Consider the following 22,624-nt stretch of genomic DNA (forward strand, 5'->3'; position numbering starts at 1 on the left):
AAAGTCGAGATTTCGCGTTTTAAGTTATATTTAAGCTTGGGGTTTATTTCCCTAACACCCCTAGTCACGAAAAATTACCCTAAAGTCAGGAAGAACAAGTCCCAAGCCTCAAGAACCCTACAAGGTAAATTTTATCATGATTCTAGGTTGAATTCAAGTCTCTAATCTCTTTCTAACTTGAATAAACTTTTCCAACTCAATTCTAATATATACTCTAACAATCGAAGCAAGAAATCATTGTTCCTGAACTAGAGTTTTCAAGAAAACCCATCCCAAGGTTCAAGAATTCAAGACTTTGGAATTCTTCTTCAAAGATTCAAACTTTTCTTCAAGTTTTGGAGCGATTAAGTCCAATTACAGTAATCACAATATTATTACAGAACAAAATGATCAAAACATCCATCCAGAAATGGTCATGTTCCCAAACAGATATTCACAAAGCAAAACACATTGTTATACTACTACATCGACATTCCGTTCTATCTATTTGATTATAACTTTCAAAACATTTCAGCCAAAGGTCATGATCTGCTACTTGAATTTATCGTAGATCACTTTGGCTTCAGGTGATGCACGTACAAATTTTGATACCTCAGCGAATATTTTTAATCTTTTCTCAAGAGGTTTACCATCTAGATAACATGTATCAATTAGCATTCTCACCAACATTGGGGACTTGGCTAAGAAAAGCTTGATAAGCTGCATCTCAGCCGTTTTTCCTCCAAAGAAATCTAGCTTAACTTCCGTGAGGTGATTAAATGTCACGTCTGAGAAACGTTCGACTTCAAGGGGTTCTAGCATACCATCATCATCTTCAGCTTCACTGTAAACCTGAGAAATATAAGAAGTCAACTCTCAGATTACTGAAGATCTAAGAAGTATGAAAAGAGCCGTTAAATAAGAAAGAAAGAGAACAGTCAAAGCACTAAGAAGTAAGAACCTGTAATTCGAGATATTCTAAATAAGGAGAGCTTCTTATCAAGCAAAGAGCATATGAGAGCTTATATGAGGCCACCAGATAAATATGAGGCAGGTAAAATCGCTTGACACTAAGATCAAACGGAAGCCTTGATGGTGCTTCATATCCTTCTGCAGCAAAGATCTAGGAAAAATAACCAAAATAAAATATGACACGGCCCAAAAGAAATTTCATCCGCTGACGTGCATAACAATGAAGTCATGAAGCAACATTTACCTGGCTATTAAAGAAGTTCAAGTTGAGGTGCTCGAGAGCAGAACAAGACTCAAAAACCTTTGCGAAATCAAGATCCTCTGCCCTGATATCGTCACTTTCCAGAGATACTTTTACCAGGAGAGGGACATTCTTTAGACAGATAGAACTTATATTGCCAGTGAAATTGAACGATCTCAGTACGGGAGCATTAATTTCAATTGTGTCTAAAATTTCTGGGGTATTCAGCACCAACTGCTCAAGCAACGGGCAATGGGTTATTAAACTTTCCAGCAATTCAGAAGAAATTGTGACTCTACATAGCACCAGGCTAACTAACTTATCAAATCCTTGAAAAGCCGATGGATGATGTATTGAGAAATTATGAAGATTTAAATGCCTCAGCTCCGAACAAGTGAAAAGTGAAGGCGGCAATTTGTATAAATGATCCCATGGAAAAAAATAACAAGATGCTGAATCCCATTTCTAGAGAGGAAATATATGAAGTTGTCAATCATAGGACCACTTTTTTCTAGAAAAGCCATGTTTAGGGTAAACTTAGTAATGGGTCCTTCATGAAGGGACAAAAGCTGGTAGATAGTCTTTGTAAATTTAACTGTAGGATTTAGTAAATCCTTTGCTGTTTTCCAAAGAGATGCATCAAGCGTCAACTCTGTAAGTCTGCACCAGTGATACCTCCATTTCTTTGATAAGACGCTTGTCCTCACAGCATCTTTACAAGGCAAAAGTACCAAAATGACATCGATTACATTCTCAGGAAGGTTGCTAAGGACATCAGGAGTTAGACTTCGACTATGCTTTCTTCCCTTACGAGGCATTATAAACACACCAAGAACCTGAAGAAAATAAGCAATAATACGAAGTAAGGAATCTCCACATTATCTGGACAGAACTGCTATTCGAATTGTCAAATCAACATAAGATTGGAAAGAACACTTCCAACAATAATCACCAAGAACCTCTAGAAGTTGAGCAATAATACGACGTAAGGAATCTCCAAACTATCTAGACAGAACGGCATTCATATGGTCAGATCAACATAAAAAGTAAAGGTCATTCTAGTTGAAATCAGTACTATCCACTCTTAGTATCTATGTCGTAATTTTCCTTGAGATATCCATATCAAAGCGGCAGGATAACAGCTTGGGTATTTCATGCAGATTCATCAAAATACACAAAAAATCAGAAGAAGAAAAAAAAACACTTGACATACACACATTGGATATGTACCTGTAAAGATATACAGTAACATATAGCTTAATATAATATCCATTACTTGAATTCTCATAGCAAGAACACCTTTCGTTTGAAGTTAGCCTCAATATATACAAGAATAACACTATGGGTGAGTTTGGAATGGAGGAAAACATTATGTTTTCCGCTTTTCTCATCTTTGGTTGGTCAAAATGTTTTGCAAATATTTTCTCTGGTAAATCAAGTTCCTTAAAAATGAGGAAAGATACGGAAAAACAAGTTCCATAAGTAACATTTCAAGCTCATTGTCTCCGTCCAACCCCAAACACCCGCCACTCCAAACCCCCACTCCCCACCCCGTCCATCCGCATAATGCTCTTGGTACAATATCTTCTGCTTTTTTTTTTCTTTTCAGGTAAGGTAAGATTTCATTAATATAAGCATCCAGCGAATGCAAAAAGCAGATAACAAAAGAAGTAAGTCTCCCTGCAAAATAAAACAACACAGAACCACCTAAATGCTTAGGGAGCTACTCCTTCTGTCTCAATTTATGTGATACAGTTCGAATTTCGAGAATCAAACTTCTTTATTTTGACCCTAAATTTGGACATACAATCTTTTAAATCTTTTAAAAAATAATTTACATATTTAGAAACTACGTAAAAAGTAGTATAAGTCACAGTAGTTAACAATTTAAAATATTTAAAGGGCATATGAATAAATCTCGGTCAAAAATTTTTTATTTGACTGTCGTAATCCAAAATGTATCACATAAATTTGGGACAGAGGGAGTAATAAAGTCAACAAGCACAATATGTTTTGCTCAATTACCAAACAACAACATACCTAGTGTAATCCCACAAGTGCGGTCCGGAGAGAGTAAGATATATACGCAGACCTTACCTCTACCTTTTAGGGTAGAGAGGCGGTTTCCGTTAGATAGTGGCAGAGCCAAGTGATGGCCAGGGAGTTCACCCAAACCCCCTTCGGTGAAAAATTATCATGTATATACAAGGTTAAAATTATTATTTTTTGTATAAATAATAGATGTTCGAACCCCTTGGCTTCCTCATTTCTTACTCTTTTATATTTTTGAAACCCCTAGTGAAAAATCCTGGCTTCACCACTGTCGATAGACCTTCGGCTGAAAAGAAACATAATCGATGCAGGATTGCAAGAAAAATAAGACAGCAAAATATCAAGATACAAAACAACTGGCGTAGCATAGTAATACACACATAAAGATAATGATCTACTCGATACCAAAATAATGTAACTAAGAAAAGGATTAATTACCAAACACTACACTTATTTTCCAAGAAAACATTTCATGGAAAACATTTTCCTTCATACCAAACACACCCTATTCTCCTTGCTTCTTCTTCTTCTAAGCTTATCAACCATTCATAGCTAACAATAAGAAGAAAAATATTTTCCAGAATTTTGGGTAATGTCAACTCTAAAAAATAAGCATAAAGAAGCAGTTTCACAAGATTTTGAACATCAAATTAGTAACTTTTACTATTAAAGAACCTCTGTAACTGCATCAGAACACCAATTAAAAGGAGAGAAATACATTTGAAGCTTACCAAGAACTGGGATTATTGATTAATATGAAATATTTGGACTCTTTAGGGAAAAGAAAACGGTGAAAACAGTTTAGTAATACATCACCGCCTTAAAAATTGCAGTGCTCTTTTTTAGAGTCCACCACGTTACTATAAATATTCGTCCCAAAACACTTATTCATTTAAAAATTAAGATAGAAGTAATTATGTTTTTCTTACTTTACCCTTAACGCTAATTATTTTTTAAAATAATCAATATTAATCGGAGTGCAAATTGAAGACAGATAAGGGTATATTTATAAAAATACCTTCTTATTTATGATTTCTTAATAATAGTGTAAAATGGAAGGGACTATATAGTATTCCTATTCAACATGTATAACTCATATTCTAATACAGCTTTTTTTTAATTTAGGGTTTAATTTGTACTGGTTAAATTAAAGAATGTGGACCTCTAATTAGAGGTCTTGTGTCATTTTTGGTATTATGATGAAAGGCATGAATAAGTTATTTTCGTAACGGCGATGGTATAAATGAGTCAAACTATTGATAAATGACGTAAATGAATAAGTTTTTTTTAGATAAAGGATCCCTTAATTAAATTAATCATTTAAAATATATTACCTCACTTAATTATATAGATATTAGCCTAAATAGGCTATAGAACTTCAATATGTTTCAATTGAGATTGATATGTAAAATTAAAACGAAATATCATATTTTATGTGGGTAATTTATCTATGCATGAAGCATTTGAGAAAACGCATAAAAAGAAAGTTCAAAAATTTATGTCGGAAATGTCTAATAGGAACACTTTATCATGTATTTAAGAACATAATTGAAACAAAGCATAATTCGAATGTTTAAATAAAATTTATTGACAAGTTTAAGAGATTGTCGTATTCCTACTTTTTCAATATCATATTCAGACCAGTTGCACACGCCTCAACTAATACTATTGTGTACTTATTACCTTCCACTAAACCAAATATCGAACAGCTCCGCCCACCAATACTTAGACAAATGAAACGAAATAATATGGTCTTATGTTTCCACCAGCTCGGTGTTTCATTTTTTTTTTCTTAATTAAAGTTTTTATGTCCACTTACACTAAAGATCTTTCTGTTATTATTTTTGCAGATACGATACATTATTTTTACTGATTTGCTGCGGATAAAGTTATATAATTAAACTAAAATTTGTAATATTTGAATTACAGACTGAATCTCATACGAAAAAATGTCACATTGTAATGTTATAATTTATAATATATGAATTATTTATATAGTTTGTTTGATTTATTGTATTGAAAAGGTAACAACAATAACTTGGGCATGTTTGGTATGAAAATGTTATAAAAAAAAGTTATTTGTTATTTTTTATTTATTTTTGGTTGATCGTGTAAGTACTTCCTAAAGAAACATTTTTATAGGTTAATTTTGATCAAAACCTTCAGTATTGAAATGCAGCAAGATACTACTAACTTACAGTTAAGATAGCTGTAAACGATTGAAAAGACAATTTCTCTATTATAAAAAAAAATGTTTTCTTGAAAAATATTTTTTGAAAACCCAACATTAAAAATAATGTCTTCATAAAATGTATTTTTCTAAAAAGTAGAAAAATATTGTTTGTCATACCAAACACAATATTAGTGCAGGAAAGTCGATGTATGTATGCTCAACTTCGGTTGTCGATACCGGTACCATCAAGGTTTGTTCCCTTTCCTTCTCTTTCTATTTTTTTTTATTTTTTTATTTTTTATATATAAGTACGATGGTTGGTTGTTCACGGCCTAGCTGTACCTACTGTCTTTTTCTTTGGGATCAATATCAGCAATGTAGATCATCCAACGATAAACTTAATCCGAATTATAGAGTTACGACACAATCAAACTCGAACGAACAATATGTTGAATTGTATCGTACCAATCTCTATCAGGGATTATTACTCATTTTTGTACATGTTTTATTTTTTTATTATTTCTTCAATTAAGAAAATGAAAGAGTTAAATAAGATTCTCTTAGCTCATTCCATAGATTTACCCACAAATGGAGCATGAAATAGCATGGCACTACTATACAGAGATAGAATTGTTAAGAAAAACTACTAGAAGGAAGCGTCGCGTCTTTTCCTTAAGAAGGCTGTGACATCGCCACCTATCAGACCAAACGAGTCGTCCATGAAACTGCATTCCCATTCACCTGGTCTATGCATATCGCTCTCTCCCAGAGGTCCCATTGGTTCTATACCCAACACCATGAGAAGAAAGTTTCTCAAACTCTGAGCTAGATCGGGGTTGGTTAACTAATAGATGGCTGCAGGAAAAGTTCAAGCAGCGGCCAAGAGCTTCAAAACACATCATAAGGTAAACTCGTGATTCTTTTATCTAAGTAGAGAACCAACACATCATAACATTAAAAGTAAACCTCCACAGTGTAGATTCATAGTCTCATTTCAGAGATCATCAGGAATGAAATGTAAAGCTAAGACTAGTAATGATGACAAACAGGCAGTCTAGAATTCAAGCCAAAAAACAAAACATGATGCCCGCTGAAAGTTTGTCATGTACTACTGCATTGAGACTCTTTTCTAATCTAGCTCACATATAACTACTTCAGCTTTACATGATGCCCGCTGAAAGTTTGTCAACTCTGCAAGTATCTTGACTCTTAATTCATCAAATTCACATAGATTGGGCTCAATTAGCATTTTCACCAGCATCGGAGATTTGGCCAACAGAAGCTTAATAAGCTCCATTTCAAGCATCGTGCCATTTACTTGTTCAAGCTGAACTGTTCTAAGGTGATTCAATGTAACACCTGAGAAGCTTGCGAAAAATTCATCAACTTCATCAGCGGCCACAGGTTGTTCACCCGATTTATCATACCCCACACAATATACCTAAGAAAGATTAAGAAATTCAAAACCTAATGAGTATGAAAACAAGCAAGTCGCCATTACATACGAATATCATATATAAAACAGAAAGAAAAACATAAACAACATTAATGACCTCCACTTCAAGATCTTGTAAATATGGAGAGCTGATTAGCAAGCAAAGAGCACAGGAAAGATCATCTAAAACATCCAGAGATATGTGCAGATGTTTAAGATTAAGAGGAGACGAAAGCCTTCTTGGTACTGCAGCTACACCGGCAACCAAGAACTACAAAGAAAATGAAAAATCAGGATGAGCAAAGCCCAAAGAATGGTACATTTATGAAAATGAGGTTACATTTACCTGGATACTTCCCTTTTCCAAGTACAGATCCTCGAGAGCAGGAAGCGAGTGAAAAAAATTGTCAAGATCACATTTTTCTGAATCCTCTAAAGATCCTCCATAATAAAGAGAAAGTTTAACAAGAAGAGGAACATTTTTTAAGGAAATAAATTTTATACAGCCTGTGAAGTCAAAGGATCTCAGCTTGGGAGCGTTTATTTGAATGTGATTTAAAGCATCTGAGATTTTCAACACTAACTTTTCAAGCAACGGACTATAAGAGATTAAACTTTCTAGTAATTTGGAAGAAATTGTGACATCACACAGTTCCATGCTGACTAACATATCAAATCCTTTGTAGGCCGGTGGAGGACATACTACACAGTTTTGAAGAGTCAAATGCCTCAACTGCAAAAACGTGAAAAATGACGACGGCAATTTGTATCGGTTCCACTTGGAAAATTCAAGAACAAGATGCTGAATGTCATTCCTAGAAAGGAAATATATCAAGCTGCCAATCATAGGATACTTTTTCAGTTCAGAAATGGAGAGGGTAAACTTAGTAAGTGGTCCCGAATGAAGGGTCAAAATGTGGTACATTATTTTTGTAAACTTAATAGAAGGGGATAGTAAGTCATCTGTCTCCTCCCAAAGTGTATCATCAAGCGTCAACTGTGGAACTTTGCACCATTTATACCTCCATTTCTTAGCTAAGATGCTTGTCCTGACAGCTTCTTGCAAAGGCAAACACATCAGAATGGAATTGATGACATTCTCTGGAAGATTGCTAAGTTGATCGGTAGGTAAACTTTGACAACCATGCTTTTTGCTCTCAGGTGGCATCTTACAACGCCAATGGGAATCTGCAGAAAATAAACTAGAACACAAAGGTAAGTGATCTCCAAATTATCTGCACATAGTACACAGACAACAGTCATCCAACTCCTCTTAATAACAATGAATTGCATTCTTTAGAGCAAGAATACCTTGCACAAATACTTCATGAATCCAGGGGATTATACAGATCTGTTATTGGAATGAATAAATCAGAAAAGCACATACGATAATCAGACTCGGTTTACAAACACACGCACACACTCATACATAGGGTAATCACAGTCTTTTGCCGCTAATAAGCTTCTCAGCAGACATATTTAGCTACACAATAAGGAGAAAAAATTGTCCAGTATTTGGTAATTTTCCATAAGTGAAAACCTCATCATTTCAAGTGGTTCCTGTCTACTTCTGATTTACATTTATCAAGTTATTTGATTACCAAAAGAGTACTTCAGACCCATTCTTATCTGAAGAATGTTAAAATTATTCCAAAAAATCAACCTCATTTCAACTCTTAGACCGCCACTTTCATCAAAAAATAAAAGTGGAATTAGTCGAGATACATGCAAGCTGGCCCAGCCACCACGATTATCAATAAATAAAAAATAAAAAAGAAGACCAAGGCAACTCCACTTTCAATTCAGCATAAGCTTGGGATCTTCCTTTCTTAAAGCATTTTCATTGAAGCCAGGTCTTTCTTCTCTTCTTTAAAGCCTAGAGCTGGACTTCTTTTTCCCTAACTCAATTCACGTTTCATAATCCCGAGGGCAAGGACCTATCCCTCTATCCTTCTCCACTTAAATACCATACAACTTTTGTCTGTTAGACCCCGGGTTTAAACCCGTGATCCTCCCTCCTAATCTATACATCAGTGTTGCAGTCTTATCACTTGACCAAAGCCCCAAGAGATATAACATTTGATTTTCTACAGAAAAGAAGTAACTTTCATAATCTAAAAAACACAAAGACACAGTGTTGGAAATAATAATTCAAAATTGTAGGAAACCAAAATTGATTAGGATTTGGTATTTTAATTCATGTCTAATTAGAATTTATAATCAAATTAGTATAGGAATAGGTTTTCCTGTTTTGAGTTAAAGTAGGTTTTATATTATTATAAATAGGGTTGCTATTAGTTATTTTATATTATAGAGATTGTAGAGAGCATTCAGAGAATTCATAGAGTTTATCAATAGAATATTTTCTTTCAAATTGGTATCAGAGCTTCTACAATCCTGGTAGAAAATCAAAGAGTTTCCACTGCCGGCGGGCGGCTATGACTCATATATGCCGCCCGTCTGGCCAATGATGATGATGGTGGCAAACGTCGAGCTAATGATATGCATGAAAAACAATCATGCTGACAAGGACTAACAAACTATTGCAAGTTTAAAGAGGTGCAAGAAAATATGCACAAGAGGAACGAATTGTCTTCTTTAGAAGTCGGAGAAGTGGGTTAAAAAAAAGGGGTGTTGATGAGAAAGTGCTTCAACGATTGTGAAGGTTGAAGAGAAAGTGCTTCAATAATTGAAGGTTGATGAGAAAGTGCATCAACAAAATTGGGATGTTGGAGAGAAAGTGCTCCAACGATTGTGAAGGTTTTAGAGAAAGTGCTTCAACAATTGAAGGTTGGTAAGAAAGTGCATCAACAAATTGGAATGTTAGAGAGAAAGTGCTCCAACGATTGTGAAGGTTTTAGAGAAAGTGCTTCAACAAATTGGAAGATAGTGAGTGACGTCAACAAATTGGAAGATAGAGAGTGACGGTTGACGAGAAAGTGCTTCAACAATTGATGGGCTGCAAACAAGTGCTCCAAAATTGGAAGATGGTGACAAGTGCATCAAGAATTAGATATACAATTTTGAATTACGAGAGAATGTTGGAAATAATAATTCAAAATTGTAGAAAACCAAAATTGATTAGGATTTGGTATTTTAATTCATGTCTAATTAGGATTTATAGTCAAATTAGTATAGGAATAGATTTTCCTATTTTGAGTTAAAGTAGGTTTTATATTATTATCAATAGGGTTGCTGCTAGTTATTTTATATTATAGAGATTGTAGAGAGCATTCAAAGAATTCGTAGAGTTTATCAATAGAATATTTTCCTTCACACAGGGGCGAATTTATGTAGTAAAAATGCAGCACGTGAATCCATGTTCTCTTCGTAAAACTAGGTATTTTTTGTTTTGTTTTTTAAAATTAGTGTAATATTAACGGTTGGGACCCATGCTAAAAGAAAGCTAAATGATACACTTTGTTAAAAGTTAAGTTATTTTTCTAGAGGAGTAGAGATTTTAGTGATGCACCATATTCTAAAAATCCTATATTCGCCTTTGCAAGCACATACTTAAAAAGGGAACCAAACAACTAAAACAGATTATGAAACTTAAGATAACAGCCTTATATATTCACAGATTAAAGGAAAGAAATGATAAAAACACAAACAATAAATAAAGGAAGCACATTTGAAGCTTACCAAGAAAGAAGATTGATAATGATGATGGAATATCCAAAAACCCTAAAATTGGGATTTTAGGGTTCACTAAAAAAAGGAATCACAGGTGAGATATGTTCAATTTAAGCAGATGGAAAGCGTTCACTTTTATCCCTAAAATTTAAGTTTAACTTTATTTCTAAATTTAGAAAGTTATATTCTCTTCAAACACTAAATGAAACAGTACTCGCTCCGTCTCAAATTATCTCTCATGATTCTCTTTTACACAATACTTAATTCATCCCATAATAAATATCACATTAATAAAAATAAAAATTAACATATTAAGAAATCAATGGTGCAATGTAAAGTTTACTAGATTACCGCTATATTATAAAAATAAATTACTTATATTTAGTTTATTAAGCGATTTTTTCAATCATCAGTTAGATGTTACTTATCAGTTTTTCTCTAAGGATAGAATTAAAAAAACTACTCCCTCCGTTCCAAAAAAATTGTCCTCTTTTGACTTGGCATAAAGTTTAAGAAATAAAAGAAGACTTTTGAAATGTGTGGTCCAAAATAAGTCTTAGATATTTGTGTGACTGTAAATCATCTCATAAAATTAAATTGTTTCTAAATATAGAAAAGGGATAATTTTTTTTGGACGGACTAAAAAGGAAAAGAGGATAATTTTTTTGGGACAGAGGGAGTAGTCAATTTATGTTTCGGTTTCCTAAGGTAACTTATTATGGGACAATTTTATTTTATTTTTGCTACAGGGACATTTATTTTGGGACGGAGAGAGGATTAATTAGGAAATTTTTTATACTATTTTACCATTTGTTTATAGCCTTTAAGAATAATTACTACTAAGGTCAATATGGGGGAAAATATTTAATTTTGTCTAACTTCTCAAATACAAATAATTTGATACGACTACTTTTAAAAAGAGCGACAGTTAATTTGAGGTGGAGGAAGTACTACATATATCTCTTTTTGTCTCACAATCCGATATTAAAATACTCTGGAACGACTAATTGCAGTTTGTTCCAAAAAAAAAAAAAAACCTTGGTAAAGTACTTCCTACATAATGGTTTTTCATTTTTAAGGTTAGAATTCAAGATATTTAGTCTGTGGTTGAGAAATCATTAAGCAATTATATAGCAGATTAGAACTCGTGTTGTATAATATTTATAAACAACGACGACAACTCAATGAAATCCCACAAAGTGCGATCTGGAGAGGGTAGGATATAAGCAGACCTTACCTCAATCTTTTTGGGGCAGAGAGGATTAGGTCACCCAAAGGTTTAAGCTATGGAGTGACATAACAAGGAAGAAATCATAATACCGCCTCTGCGGAAATTTGAACTCCAATTCCCACATATTATTTTCATCAATTTGTTTTACTGTTAGGGTACAACCATACTTTATTAGTCTCAATTGGTCCATCTATAATAGCAAAACACGCAATCCGAAGCTCTTTGACATACACACAATTCAAAACGTGCGTCTTACTCACACATTACAAGTTGCGCACTTACCACTAGCCCAAAGTATTGGGGCGTATACAAAATGAAATTTATAACCGTGTGGAGATCTTTGAATAAGAATGACATTACTTCGGCTTGAAAACAGAATAAGCTCCATATAAACAGGAGATCGTATTGAGTAGATTTTTTTTTTTTTCTAGCTAGGTGGACAAACTATAAAGTTCATACCAGTATAAATCTCCATGGATCTACCTTGCAGGCATAAAGAAGTGCTTCAAGTTTGCCATATATAAGGAATTGACCATGTAGTGAAACACACTGAGACCCACAACATAATATTGACATAAACCACAACAGTATCAATTCATGTCTACATAACATTCCATAAATACATTCGGCACGAAATGTAGAAAATCCTTGAACATGTAATGACAATCTTATTACATAACAAACTAATCAAAACATCCTTCCAGAAATATTCGTGTTCCCAAACAGATAATCAAGTTTCTTTTTCTTACTACGACAAGGCAAAACACAGTGTTATACTACTACATCAACATTTGTTTCTACCTGTTCAGTTTTAACTTCAATAAGATACGTAGTCTATTTCTGCTTTAGGTGATGCATGCTGAAATTTTAATAGCTCAGCGAGTGTTTCTGATCTTGCGTCAATTAAGTCAATTTGAAATGCTGGAACGATTTGCATTTTCACCAACACTGGGGACTTGGCTAACAAAATCTTGATAAGCTGCATCTCAGGTGTTGTTCCTCCAAAGCTTTCTAGCATCACTTCCCTGAGGTGATTAAATGTGACATCTGAGAAACGATCAAGTTCAAGGGATTCTTGAATACCACTATCTCCTTCATTGTAAACCTAAAAAGATAACAAGAAGTTAACTCTCAAATTATTGAGAATCTAAGAAGTACAAGAAAAACCAGTAAAAAGAAAAGAAAAGAATACAACCCACACCTCAATTTTGAGATATTCTAAATATGGGAAGCTTCTTATCAAGCAAAGAGCACATGAGAGCTTATACGATTCCTTCAGCTGAATATAAGACAGGTGAAAATGTTTGACACGGTCAAGATAAAAGGGTAGCCTTGTTGGTGCTTCAACCGCAAAGAACTAGGGAAAAAAAATACCAAAATTAATTATGAATAAGCCCAAAAGAAGTTCCATCTGTGAAAGTGCATAACAATTAAGTCATGAAGCAACATCTACCTCGCCATAACCGAAGTTCAAGATGAGGTGCTCGAGTGCAGAACAAGACTCGAAAAACTTTGCATAATCAAAATTCTCTGCCTCCAAAGAAGACCTCTTATATATCAGAGATACTTTAGCCAGAAGAGGGACATCCTTTAAACAAATAGAACTTATACTTCCCATGAAATCAAAGGATCTCAGCATCGGGGCATTAATTTTAATTACATTTATAGTTTTCGAGATTTTCAGCACCAACTGCTCAAGCAATGGGCAATGAGCTATTAAACTTTCCAGCAATTCAGAAGAAATTGTGACTTCACATAGTTCCAGGCTAATTAACTTATCAAATCCTTGAAAGGTCGATGGATGATGTATTGAGCAATTATGTAGATTTAGATGCCTCAGCTGCGAACATATGAAAAGTGAAGAAGGCAATTCGTATAGCTCATGCCGTGAAAGGTGAAGAACAAGATGTTGAATGTCTTTCCTAGACAGGAAATATATGAAGTTGTCAATCTCAGGACATCTTTCCAGATAAGCAATGTCGAGCTTAAACTTAGTGATGGGTCCTTTATGATGGGTCAAAAGCTGGTAGACAATCTTTCTAAATTTAACACTAGGGTAAAATTTATCCTTTTGTGTTTTCCAAAGAGATTCATCAAGCTTAAACTTTGCAAGTCTACACCAATGATACCTCCATTTCCTTGATAAGACGCTTGTCCTCACAGCATCTTTACAAGGCAAACGCATCAGAATGTCATCGATAAAATAATCAGGAAGGTCACTAAGGACATCAGGAGGTAAACGTTGACAATGCTCTCTTCCCTTAGGAGGCATCATATCACAATAATCACCAAGAGGCTGTAGAAAATAAGCAATATTATGAAGTAAGGAATCTCCAAATTATACGGGTAAAACTGACAAAACTGCTATTCACACTGTCATAGCAGCATAGAAACGAAAGGATCACTTATAAAAATAATCACCGAGAAACCATAGAAAATAAACAATAATACAAAGCACCGAATTCCCAAACTACCTGGACAGAATGGCTATTCACCTTGCCATATCAATATATATAAGAAACAAAGGTGTATTCTAGCTGATATCAGTCAACCATCTCCTATTAATATCTATGTTTATATGGGCGGATCATCAGTTTTGCCTTGACATACCCATATAACGGCGTTTTGTGCAGATTCTTCAAAATATACGAAAAATCAATAGGTAAAAAAAGACGATTGACAGACCTATAGTGGACACTTCGACACATCCCTACTGGATATGTAGCAGTAAATGAATAAATGTAACATAGCTTAATATCCACGAATATCATTATTAGAGCAACAGAACTTTCTACCAACGCTTCATAAAATACTATAGGGACAGAAGGGCTATTCACATTGTCAAATAAAAAAATAAGAAATAAAAGTTTATTCATTCTATCTCCTATTAATATCTATGTTATATGGATGGATAATTAATTTGCACTGATATACCCATATTGAAATAGAATGGGTATGACAACAACGTGGATATTTCGTGCAGATTCTTTAAAATACACGAAAAATTAATAGGGAAAAAGAACACTTGACATAGACATACTGGATACTTTGACACACCCCTACAAAATATGTAGCAGTAAAGGAATCCATGTAACATAGCCTAATATACACTAATATCATTCTTAAAGCAAGACCATCTTCAATCAATACGAATTCGAAAGGGAAAAAAAAACAGAATCACATTCTCTGTTTGCTTCTTGTTCTAAGCCAACAATAGGATATGGGAATTTTAAGTTAATTAAAAAAAAAAAAAAGCTTTATTGCGAGATCTGAACATCAAACTAGAATAAGGAAACGCTAAAGAACATATATAACTGCAGCTAGCATACAGCAATTGCAACATCAAACCAAAAAGGGAAGTAACTGTTTTTATTTTTTCGACCCAAAAAACAAAAAACAAAAAAAAACACGAGAGAATTACATTTTGAGTTTACCAAGAACTAGGATTTTCAATTAAAATACCCTTAAGAAAATACTAACTCGTAGGAAAAAATAGGTACTTTGACTAAATTACCCTTAATTAAATACCATCCAATCAATATAGTTTCTTGATTACATAAAAACTAACTTATCTAAATAGGGCTAAATTTGGATGAAAATAAAGTTAATTCCTTCTCGATTGGACCAAAATAAAAAGGCTAAGTGTACACTTATTATGAACCAGAGGGAGTAATTAAGAATCAAGGCTAACAACAACATACCTAATATAACCCCACAAGTGAGGTCTGGGAAGGGTAGGATGTAGACAGACCTTACTTCAACCTTTATGGGATACAGAGGCTGTTTCCGATAGACCCTCGGCTCAGAGTAAGAATTAAGGCTACAACGGAATACCCAGTGTAATCCCATAAGTGGAGTTTGGAAAAGGTAGGATGTACACAAACGTTACTTCAACCTTTGTGGGGTAGAGAGGTTGTTTCCGACAGACTCTCGACTCAGAGTAAGAATTAAGGCTACAATAACATATCCAGTATATTCCCACAAGTGGGGTCTAGGGAGAGTAAAGTGTACTCAGACCTTCTCTCTACCTTTACCTTGGAGGTAGAGAGGTTGTTTCTATAGAAACTCGGCTCAAGAAAAATCATTTCAAAGAAGGTCAGACAAGAATTAACAGAAGTTAAAATAAGTCATGGCAAAATATAAATGAAAGCATAACAAACATTATGCAGGAAGGAAACAGTAACTGCAGCAACTAACAATAGGATAATTATCGGTATCAACTCATCAAATTTGCTCATTTTAACTAATAAACTAAGCATAGGTAGCTGTTTATGCTATATTTAGAACATCAAATTAGTAGATTAACTAGTATTAACATCTGCAAACCCTAATTAACCTCAAAAGGGAAAGTTATTTTTTTTTATTTTTTTTGAAAAGGAAAAATAAAAAGTAGTAGTAAATTTCAAATACCTTTAATCAATCTCAATTTAGGATTCGTTCATCATCACAATGAAAAGAGTAATTGGAGAAAAAAGCTAGAGTGAAATAGTGGAGTGTTGGAGGAAATAAAGGTATGATTTGCAAGAATAGCCTCTTTTAGAGCATTGTTTAAGTTTTGTCCTCCTATTTTAATATTTGCATAAATAACTCCAATTCTTCAAGTTTTGACGAGGCTCAGAAGTTGTGAACAATCTCATCGGGGACGGAGCCAGGTAATGGCTAGGGGTTCCGGATGGAATTATTCGTTTGTTCACTATTTTATATTTTTTAATTTTCTTAGTAAAAATCTTAACTCCATCATGGAATCTCATTACAAGATTTGACGGATCTGTCGAACGTTCAGTTTTACATGAGTATGATCTTCTCGGGTCGGGGTTCCTTTAACCGGGACTTCCTGATAGAGCGAAAATAGAAAGCGATATATTTGTTGCTAGGCAAAAGGGTCAAATTCACTCCTGTACTTTGAACTAAGGGGCAAATTTACCCCAAATACTTTAAACTTTTTACTCCTACCCCTACCGTTATCAAACTTTGCAAAATATCCCCAGCCTTAACGGCATACTGATTGGCTGCCCAGGTGGCTTACCATGTCCGCCACCTGGGCAGCCAGTCAGCATGTCACATGGAATATTTTTTTAAAAAAAAAAAATTAAAAAACAAAAACTGATTTTTTAAAGAGAGAAAAAATAAAAAGTATTTGTATAATTCTTTTTAAAAAATTATGTTTTTTATAGGATTTGTAATGTTATGTTTTGTAAACAGAAAACTATCGTCACGTTTCGTAAATATTTCTCCTTAATATGTATACATACGTACTTTATCCTTCCGAAAATTCAATATCTCCTCATAGGGAATTCAATTATTTATCAAATATTTAGTTATTAGGCATTAATTTTTCCCCATACATTTTAATTCATTCTACTATAAAAATGAAAAAAACATAGTAAATTTATACAGAAAAATCATGATATAGAAAAGACAAAATGATGATAGGTCCCTTGGGCTAAAGATTGTGAGTACCTCACAAAATGATGATAGGTCCCTATATCTCACAAAATGACGAGAGGACCCTGTACAAAACATACTTTTTAAAAAAGAATTATATAAATGCTTTTTCAAAATTATTTTTTATTTATTTAAAAAATCATTTTTTTATTTTTATTTTTAAAATATTTTCACGTGGCATGCTGACTGGCTGGGAATATTTTTGCAATGTTTGATAACGGTAAAAATAGAGGTGAAAAGTTTAAAGTATTAGGGGTAAATTTGCCCCTTAGTTCAAAGTATACGGGTAAATTTGACCCTTTTCCCTTGTTGTTATTATCCTCTCTTAGGTTGCAGTTGCTCTTTGAGTTTTCTCTCTTTTTGTTCACAACTTGGGGCCACTATTAAAAACTAACAAATTTTGATGGATTCGTCAAAAGTTGTGAACGTATAAAATTTTGACGTATGTGAACGTATAAAATTTGGACTCATACGTCAAAATTTGAGTGAAGTTTTAATACGCTCATCAAAACTGAAAAAATAGGACTGTTCTTGCAAAAATTTAAGAAATGGAAATAAAAAATAAACAAGACCCCACCTAAGCGCCATTTGATGATAGTTTCTTCCTAAGAGGTGTTTCAGGCTGATTTTCTCAAATAGCTTTTTTTTAGGTCATTGTTTATGTTTTAATAAGTTTTACAAAAATGACCTATATGTTTCATTATCGTAAAGAATGAAAAATTTACAGATACTTCCTAATAACTTTAGACAGGCATAAAGCTTCGTCATATAGTTCAATTTCTTCTATAACTTTAGCCCTCAATGAACTTATGTAAAACCTTTCCGGTTCTTGACTTTAACCTACTCTTCTAATTAAGTCAAGCTCAAAGTACAAGTATTAGAGCCTGTTTGGATGGACTTATGCCTATAAGCAGCAAACAGCTTATAAGCTAAAAAAAATAAATTGGTTAGTCTAACTTTTTTTTTTTTTTGGGCTTATAAGCTGTTTTCAGCTTATAAGCTGCTTTAGATAAGCTAAGTCAAATGGGCTCAATTATTTTTTTTTAACTTATTTTAAGCACAAAATGACTTTAAGTTGGTTAGCCAAACACTCAAAAAAGCTGAAAACAGCTTATAAGCAACTTATAAGCCAATCCAAACGGGCTCTTAGTTAGACAACATTAGCATAAAGTATTTTGCAGTTCGAACTGTTGCATTTGAAATTCATACCAATGTTGTGATTAAAATCAGGCTAGTCCAGCCGAGTATTTTGTACCAAACTAAAGACAAGAGGGAGGAGGAAGAAGAAGATACTTTTTTCCGGCTAGGTTTATTCTTTCGCTTGTAAAGCGAAAAACTATATTTACAAATGTTCTTGAAAAATGTACAAAATACAAAGAGTAGCCTCAAAAAAGTACATATTTTAATACTTTTTAATCATCCTGGAATCTCTATGATTGAGAAAAGAAACGTAACTAATAATTATTGTATATTAACTTGATGTCACTATAAGAACCCATAAACATCAAATCATGGATCCACCAATGATTATGCAGACCTTGATTAATTGCATGCATACATCTAACCAGGACTCCCGCATACATCTAACCAGAACAACGCTGCTATGTTCTGGAACAAATGATTAATTCCACCCAAACTTTGTTGCTAATTTGGCACTTCACGTTTTTGTCAGGAAAGAAGGTATGCCGTCCTCGTTGCTAATTTGGCACTTTATCTCCCCTGGATATAGCAAAATTGCTCTATCCGCGAACTTGCATGGTGAAGTTTTCCCTCAAATGCCTGTTTGTCACTTGAAAACTCGCAGAACTCGTGTGCAATTAGAGGTCATTCCTTATGTTCAGGTTCAAAATATGCATGCAATTTAATCATTTCATAATTGGGGTATATTTGGGTGGAAAGAAATTAATTTGCGGGTCGGGACGGGGCGGGAATATTTTTTTTTAGTTAAATCGGGTAATTGTGGGTGGAATTGGGGATTTTGTCAGCTGAGGGGTATATTTGTGTACTTTCTTAACGGGAGAGGTATATTTAGTAACTTTGGCTAACAGAAGATATATTTAACTAATAAACTAAAGTAAAGGGGTATATTTGACCCTTTTCCCTTTTTTTAATCGAGAAATCCCCGAAACCTATTGACGCAAAGTTCGAAACTCGACAACTAACGTTTAATCACATGTTACAAGTTGTGTTCCTATCGCTAGAACAAAGTCTTGGGGCCTATACAAAATGACATTTATAACGATAAAAATATTTTAAAAATCAACGAACAAGAACAACATTACTTTGGCTTGAAAACAGAATAAGCTCCACAAAACAGATCAACTGAATAATATATATCATACCATATTGAGTATTTTTCTTGTTCGAACAAAAAAAAAAAAGTTGCATATGTGCTAGCTAGTGGGCAAACTATAAAATTCACACCAGCATAAATTTGCACGGATCTACTTTCCAGGAATAAAGAAACGCCTCAAGTTTGCCATATATAAGGAATTGAACATGTATAGGATTAACACTGCCACTCACAACACAATATTGAAATAAACTCGGGCACAAAAGTTGGCCCGGACACCACCACCTTAAAAAATAATAATGAAAAATACCACCACAGTATCAACTCTTGTGTATGTAAATTCCACAAATCGTTCATGAGCAGGCACTAAAATGTAAAAAAATCCTTAAACGTGTAATGACAATGTTATTACAGAACAAACTAATCAAAACATCCATCCAAAAATGCTCATGCTCCCAAACAGATAATCACTTGTCTCTTTATCTTACTACGGAAAGGCAAGACACAATGTTATACTACTACATCGGCATTTGTTTCTACCTATTCCGTTTTAACTTCCATATGATAGTCTATTTCTGCTGTAGGTGATGCATGCCGAAATTTGGATAGCTCAGCGAGTGTTTCTGATCTTGTGTCAAGATAAAATACTGGATAGATTACCATTTTCACCAACACTGGGGCCTTGGCTAACAAAAGCTTGATAAGCTGCATTTCAGGCGTTGTTCCTCCAAACCTTACTAGCGTAACTTTTCTGAGGTGATTAAATGTGACATTTGAGAAATGTTCGAAGTCAAGGGATTCTTGAATACTATCTTCATTGTAAACCTAAAAAGATAACAAGAAGCAACTCTCAAATTATTGAGGATCTAAGAAGCATGAAGAAAAACCAGCAAAAAGTAAACAAAGAAAGAAATAAAGAAAGAGGAATACCGGCCACACATTAAAAACCTCAATTTTGAGATATTCCAAATATGGGAAGCTTCTTAACAAGCAGAGAGCACACGAGAGCTTATATGATTCCTTCAGCAGAATATCAGGCAGGTGAAAACGTTTGACAAGGTTAAGATAAATGGGAAGCCTTGTTGGCGCTTCATCTGCAAATAACTAGGAAAATACTACCAAAATTCAACATGACTCAACCCAAAAGAAGTTCCATTTGTGGAAGTGCAAACAATGAAATCATGAAGCAACATCTACCTCGCTATAACCAAAGTTCAAGAGTAGGTGCTCGAGAGCAGAACAAGACTCGAAAAACTTCACATAATCAAAATTCTCTGCCTCCGTAGAAGAACTCTTACTTATCAGAGATGCTTTTGACAGAAGAGGGACATTCTTTAAAGAGATAAAACTTATATTGCCAGTGAAATCAAAGGATCTCAGCATTGGGGCATTAATTTCAATTATGTTTGAAGTTTCCGATATTTTCAGCACCAACTGCTCAAGCAACGGGCTATGAGATATTAAACTTTCGAGCAATTCAGAAGAAATTATGACTCTACATAGTTCCAGACTGACTAACTTATCAAATCCGTCAAAGGCCAATGGAGAATGTATTAGGCAATTATGAAGATTTAGATGTCTCAGCTGCCAACATATGAAAAGTGAAGAAGGCAATTTGTATAGCTTTCTCCGTGGAAGGTGAAGAACAAGATGTTGAATGTTTGTCCTAGATAGGAAATATATGAAGCTGTCTATCTTAGGACATCCTTCCAGGGTAGGAATGTCGAGCTTAAACTTAGTAATGGGTCCTTCATGAAGGGTCAAAAGATGGTCGATAATCTTTGTAAATTTAGTTGTAGGGTTTAGTAGATCCTTTTGTGTTTCCCAAAGAGATCCATCAAGCGTCAACTCTGTAAGTCTACACCAGTTATACCTCCATTTCTTCGATAAGACACTTGTCCTCACAACATCTTTGTAAGGCAAATGCATCAGAATGACATCGATTACAGTATCAGGAAGGTTGCTAAGGACGTCAGGAGGTAAACTTCGACAATGCTTTCTTCCCTTAGGAGACATCATGTACCAATAATAATCAAGAAGCTGTAGAAAATAAGCAATATTACGAAGTAAGGAATCTCTATATTATATGCACAAAACTGACAAAATCTTCAAACTATCAGGAGAAAAATGATATTCACACTGTTAAATCAACATAGGAACGAAAGGATCACTTACAACAATAATCACCAAGGAACCGTAGAAAATAAACAATAATTTGAAGTATGGAATCCCCAAATTATCTGGACAGAACTGCTATTCACACTGTCAAATCAAAATATATAAGAAATAAAGGTTCCTTCAAGTTGAAATCAGTGAACCATCTCCTATTAATATCTATGTTACATGGACGGATAATTAATGTTATACCCATATCGAAAAAAATGCGTCTCATATGGCGTGGATATTTGGTGCAAATTCTTTAAAATACACGAAAATTAATAGGAAAGAAACACACTTGACATACCTACAGTAGATATGTAGCAGTAAAGGAATCCATAGCTTAATATCCACTAATATCATTCTTAAAGCAAGAGCACTTTCTAACAATACTTCATAAAATTATCTGTTTGCTTCTTCTACGCTTATGGTTATTTTCAAGTATTAAATAAGCTTAAGAAGCTGTTACGCCAGAGTTTTTTCAAGATTTGAACATCAAATAAGAACCAATAGAACTGCAGCTAGCATACAGAAATTGCAACATCAAACCAAAACGGAAGGTAATGATTTTTTTTTTCTTTTTTGAAAAAAAAATATAAGAAGAAAAGAGAGTACATTTTAAGCTTACCAAGAACTAGGATTACCAATAGTATCAAATACCCTTTATGTTGACTTTCAGCAATATTTGGGCTCTTCTTCAATCTAGAGTTCGTTCATCACCCACAATGGAGAGAGGATTTGAGGAAAAATGGTAGAGTCAATGAAGTTTTAACCAAATTAATACAGAAATTAAAATTAACTAGAACAAAATCCCAAAAATCAACTAAATTAAAATAGTTCAAACGTAGCTATCAGCAACAATTTATTTAAGTATTTAATCCTTAGAGTCAAATGAAGTTTTAACTTAATTAACACGGAAATTAAACAAATTAAACTTAACTAGAACAACATCCAAAAAGTCAACTGATCATGAAATGTCACCTCAGATTCAGGATCATATTGATCCAAACTTA

The 22,624-nt window shown here is 33.9% G+C and overlaps 2 protein-coding genes and 2 pseudogenes across 2 annotated transcripts; all 4 read right to left on the reverse strand.

Moving 5' to 3' along the window:
* Positions 1-354: 354 nt before the first annotated feature.
* Positions 355-4,100, reverse strand: LOC132615294 (F-box/FBD/LRR-repeat protein At1g13570-like; annotated as a pseudogene).
* A 2,271-nt stretch (positions 4,101-6,371) lies between these two features.
* On the reverse strand, positions 6,372-8,115 carry LOC132614759 (F-box/FBD/LRR-repeat protein At1g13570-like; annotated as a pseudogene).
* Positions 8,116-12,269: 4,154 nt separating this feature from the next.
* Positions 12,270-16,282, reverse strand: LOC132614442 (F-box/FBD/LRR-repeat protein At1g13570-like). Its single transcript, XM_060328897.1, has 4 exons — positions 16,127-16,282; positions 13,170-14,012; positions 12,918-13,073; positions 12,270-12,821 (listed from the first exon to the last, which is right to left on the reverse strand). Exons 2-4 carry the CDS (start codon positions 13,989-13,991, stop codon positions 12,534-12,536), a joined length of 1,266 nt encoding a protein of 421 aa, XP_060184880.1. The 5' UTR covers positions 13,992-14,012; positions 16,127-16,282; the 3' UTR covers positions 12,270-12,533.
* A 3,456-nt stretch (positions 16,283-19,738) lies between these two features.
* On the reverse strand, positions 19,739-21,945 carry LOC132614878 (F-box/FBD/LRR-repeat protein At1g13570-like). The gene has a single exon (XM_060329429.1). It carries the CDS (start codon positions 21,471-21,473, stop codon positions 20,634-20,636), a length of 840 nt encoding a protein of 279 aa, XP_060185412.1. The 5' UTR covers positions 21,474-21,945; the 3' UTR covers positions 19,739-20,633.
* Between the last annotated feature and the right edge of the window lie 679 nt (positions 21,946-22,624).

This window comes from Lycium barbarum, chromosome 10 (assembly GCF_019175385.1).
Source record: "Lycium barbarum isolate Lr01 chromosome 10, ASM1917538v2, whole genome shotgun sequence".
Classification (NCBI taxonomy): Eukaryota; Viridiplantae; Streptophyta; class Magnoliopsida; order Solanales; family Solanaceae; genus Lycium; species Lycium barbarum.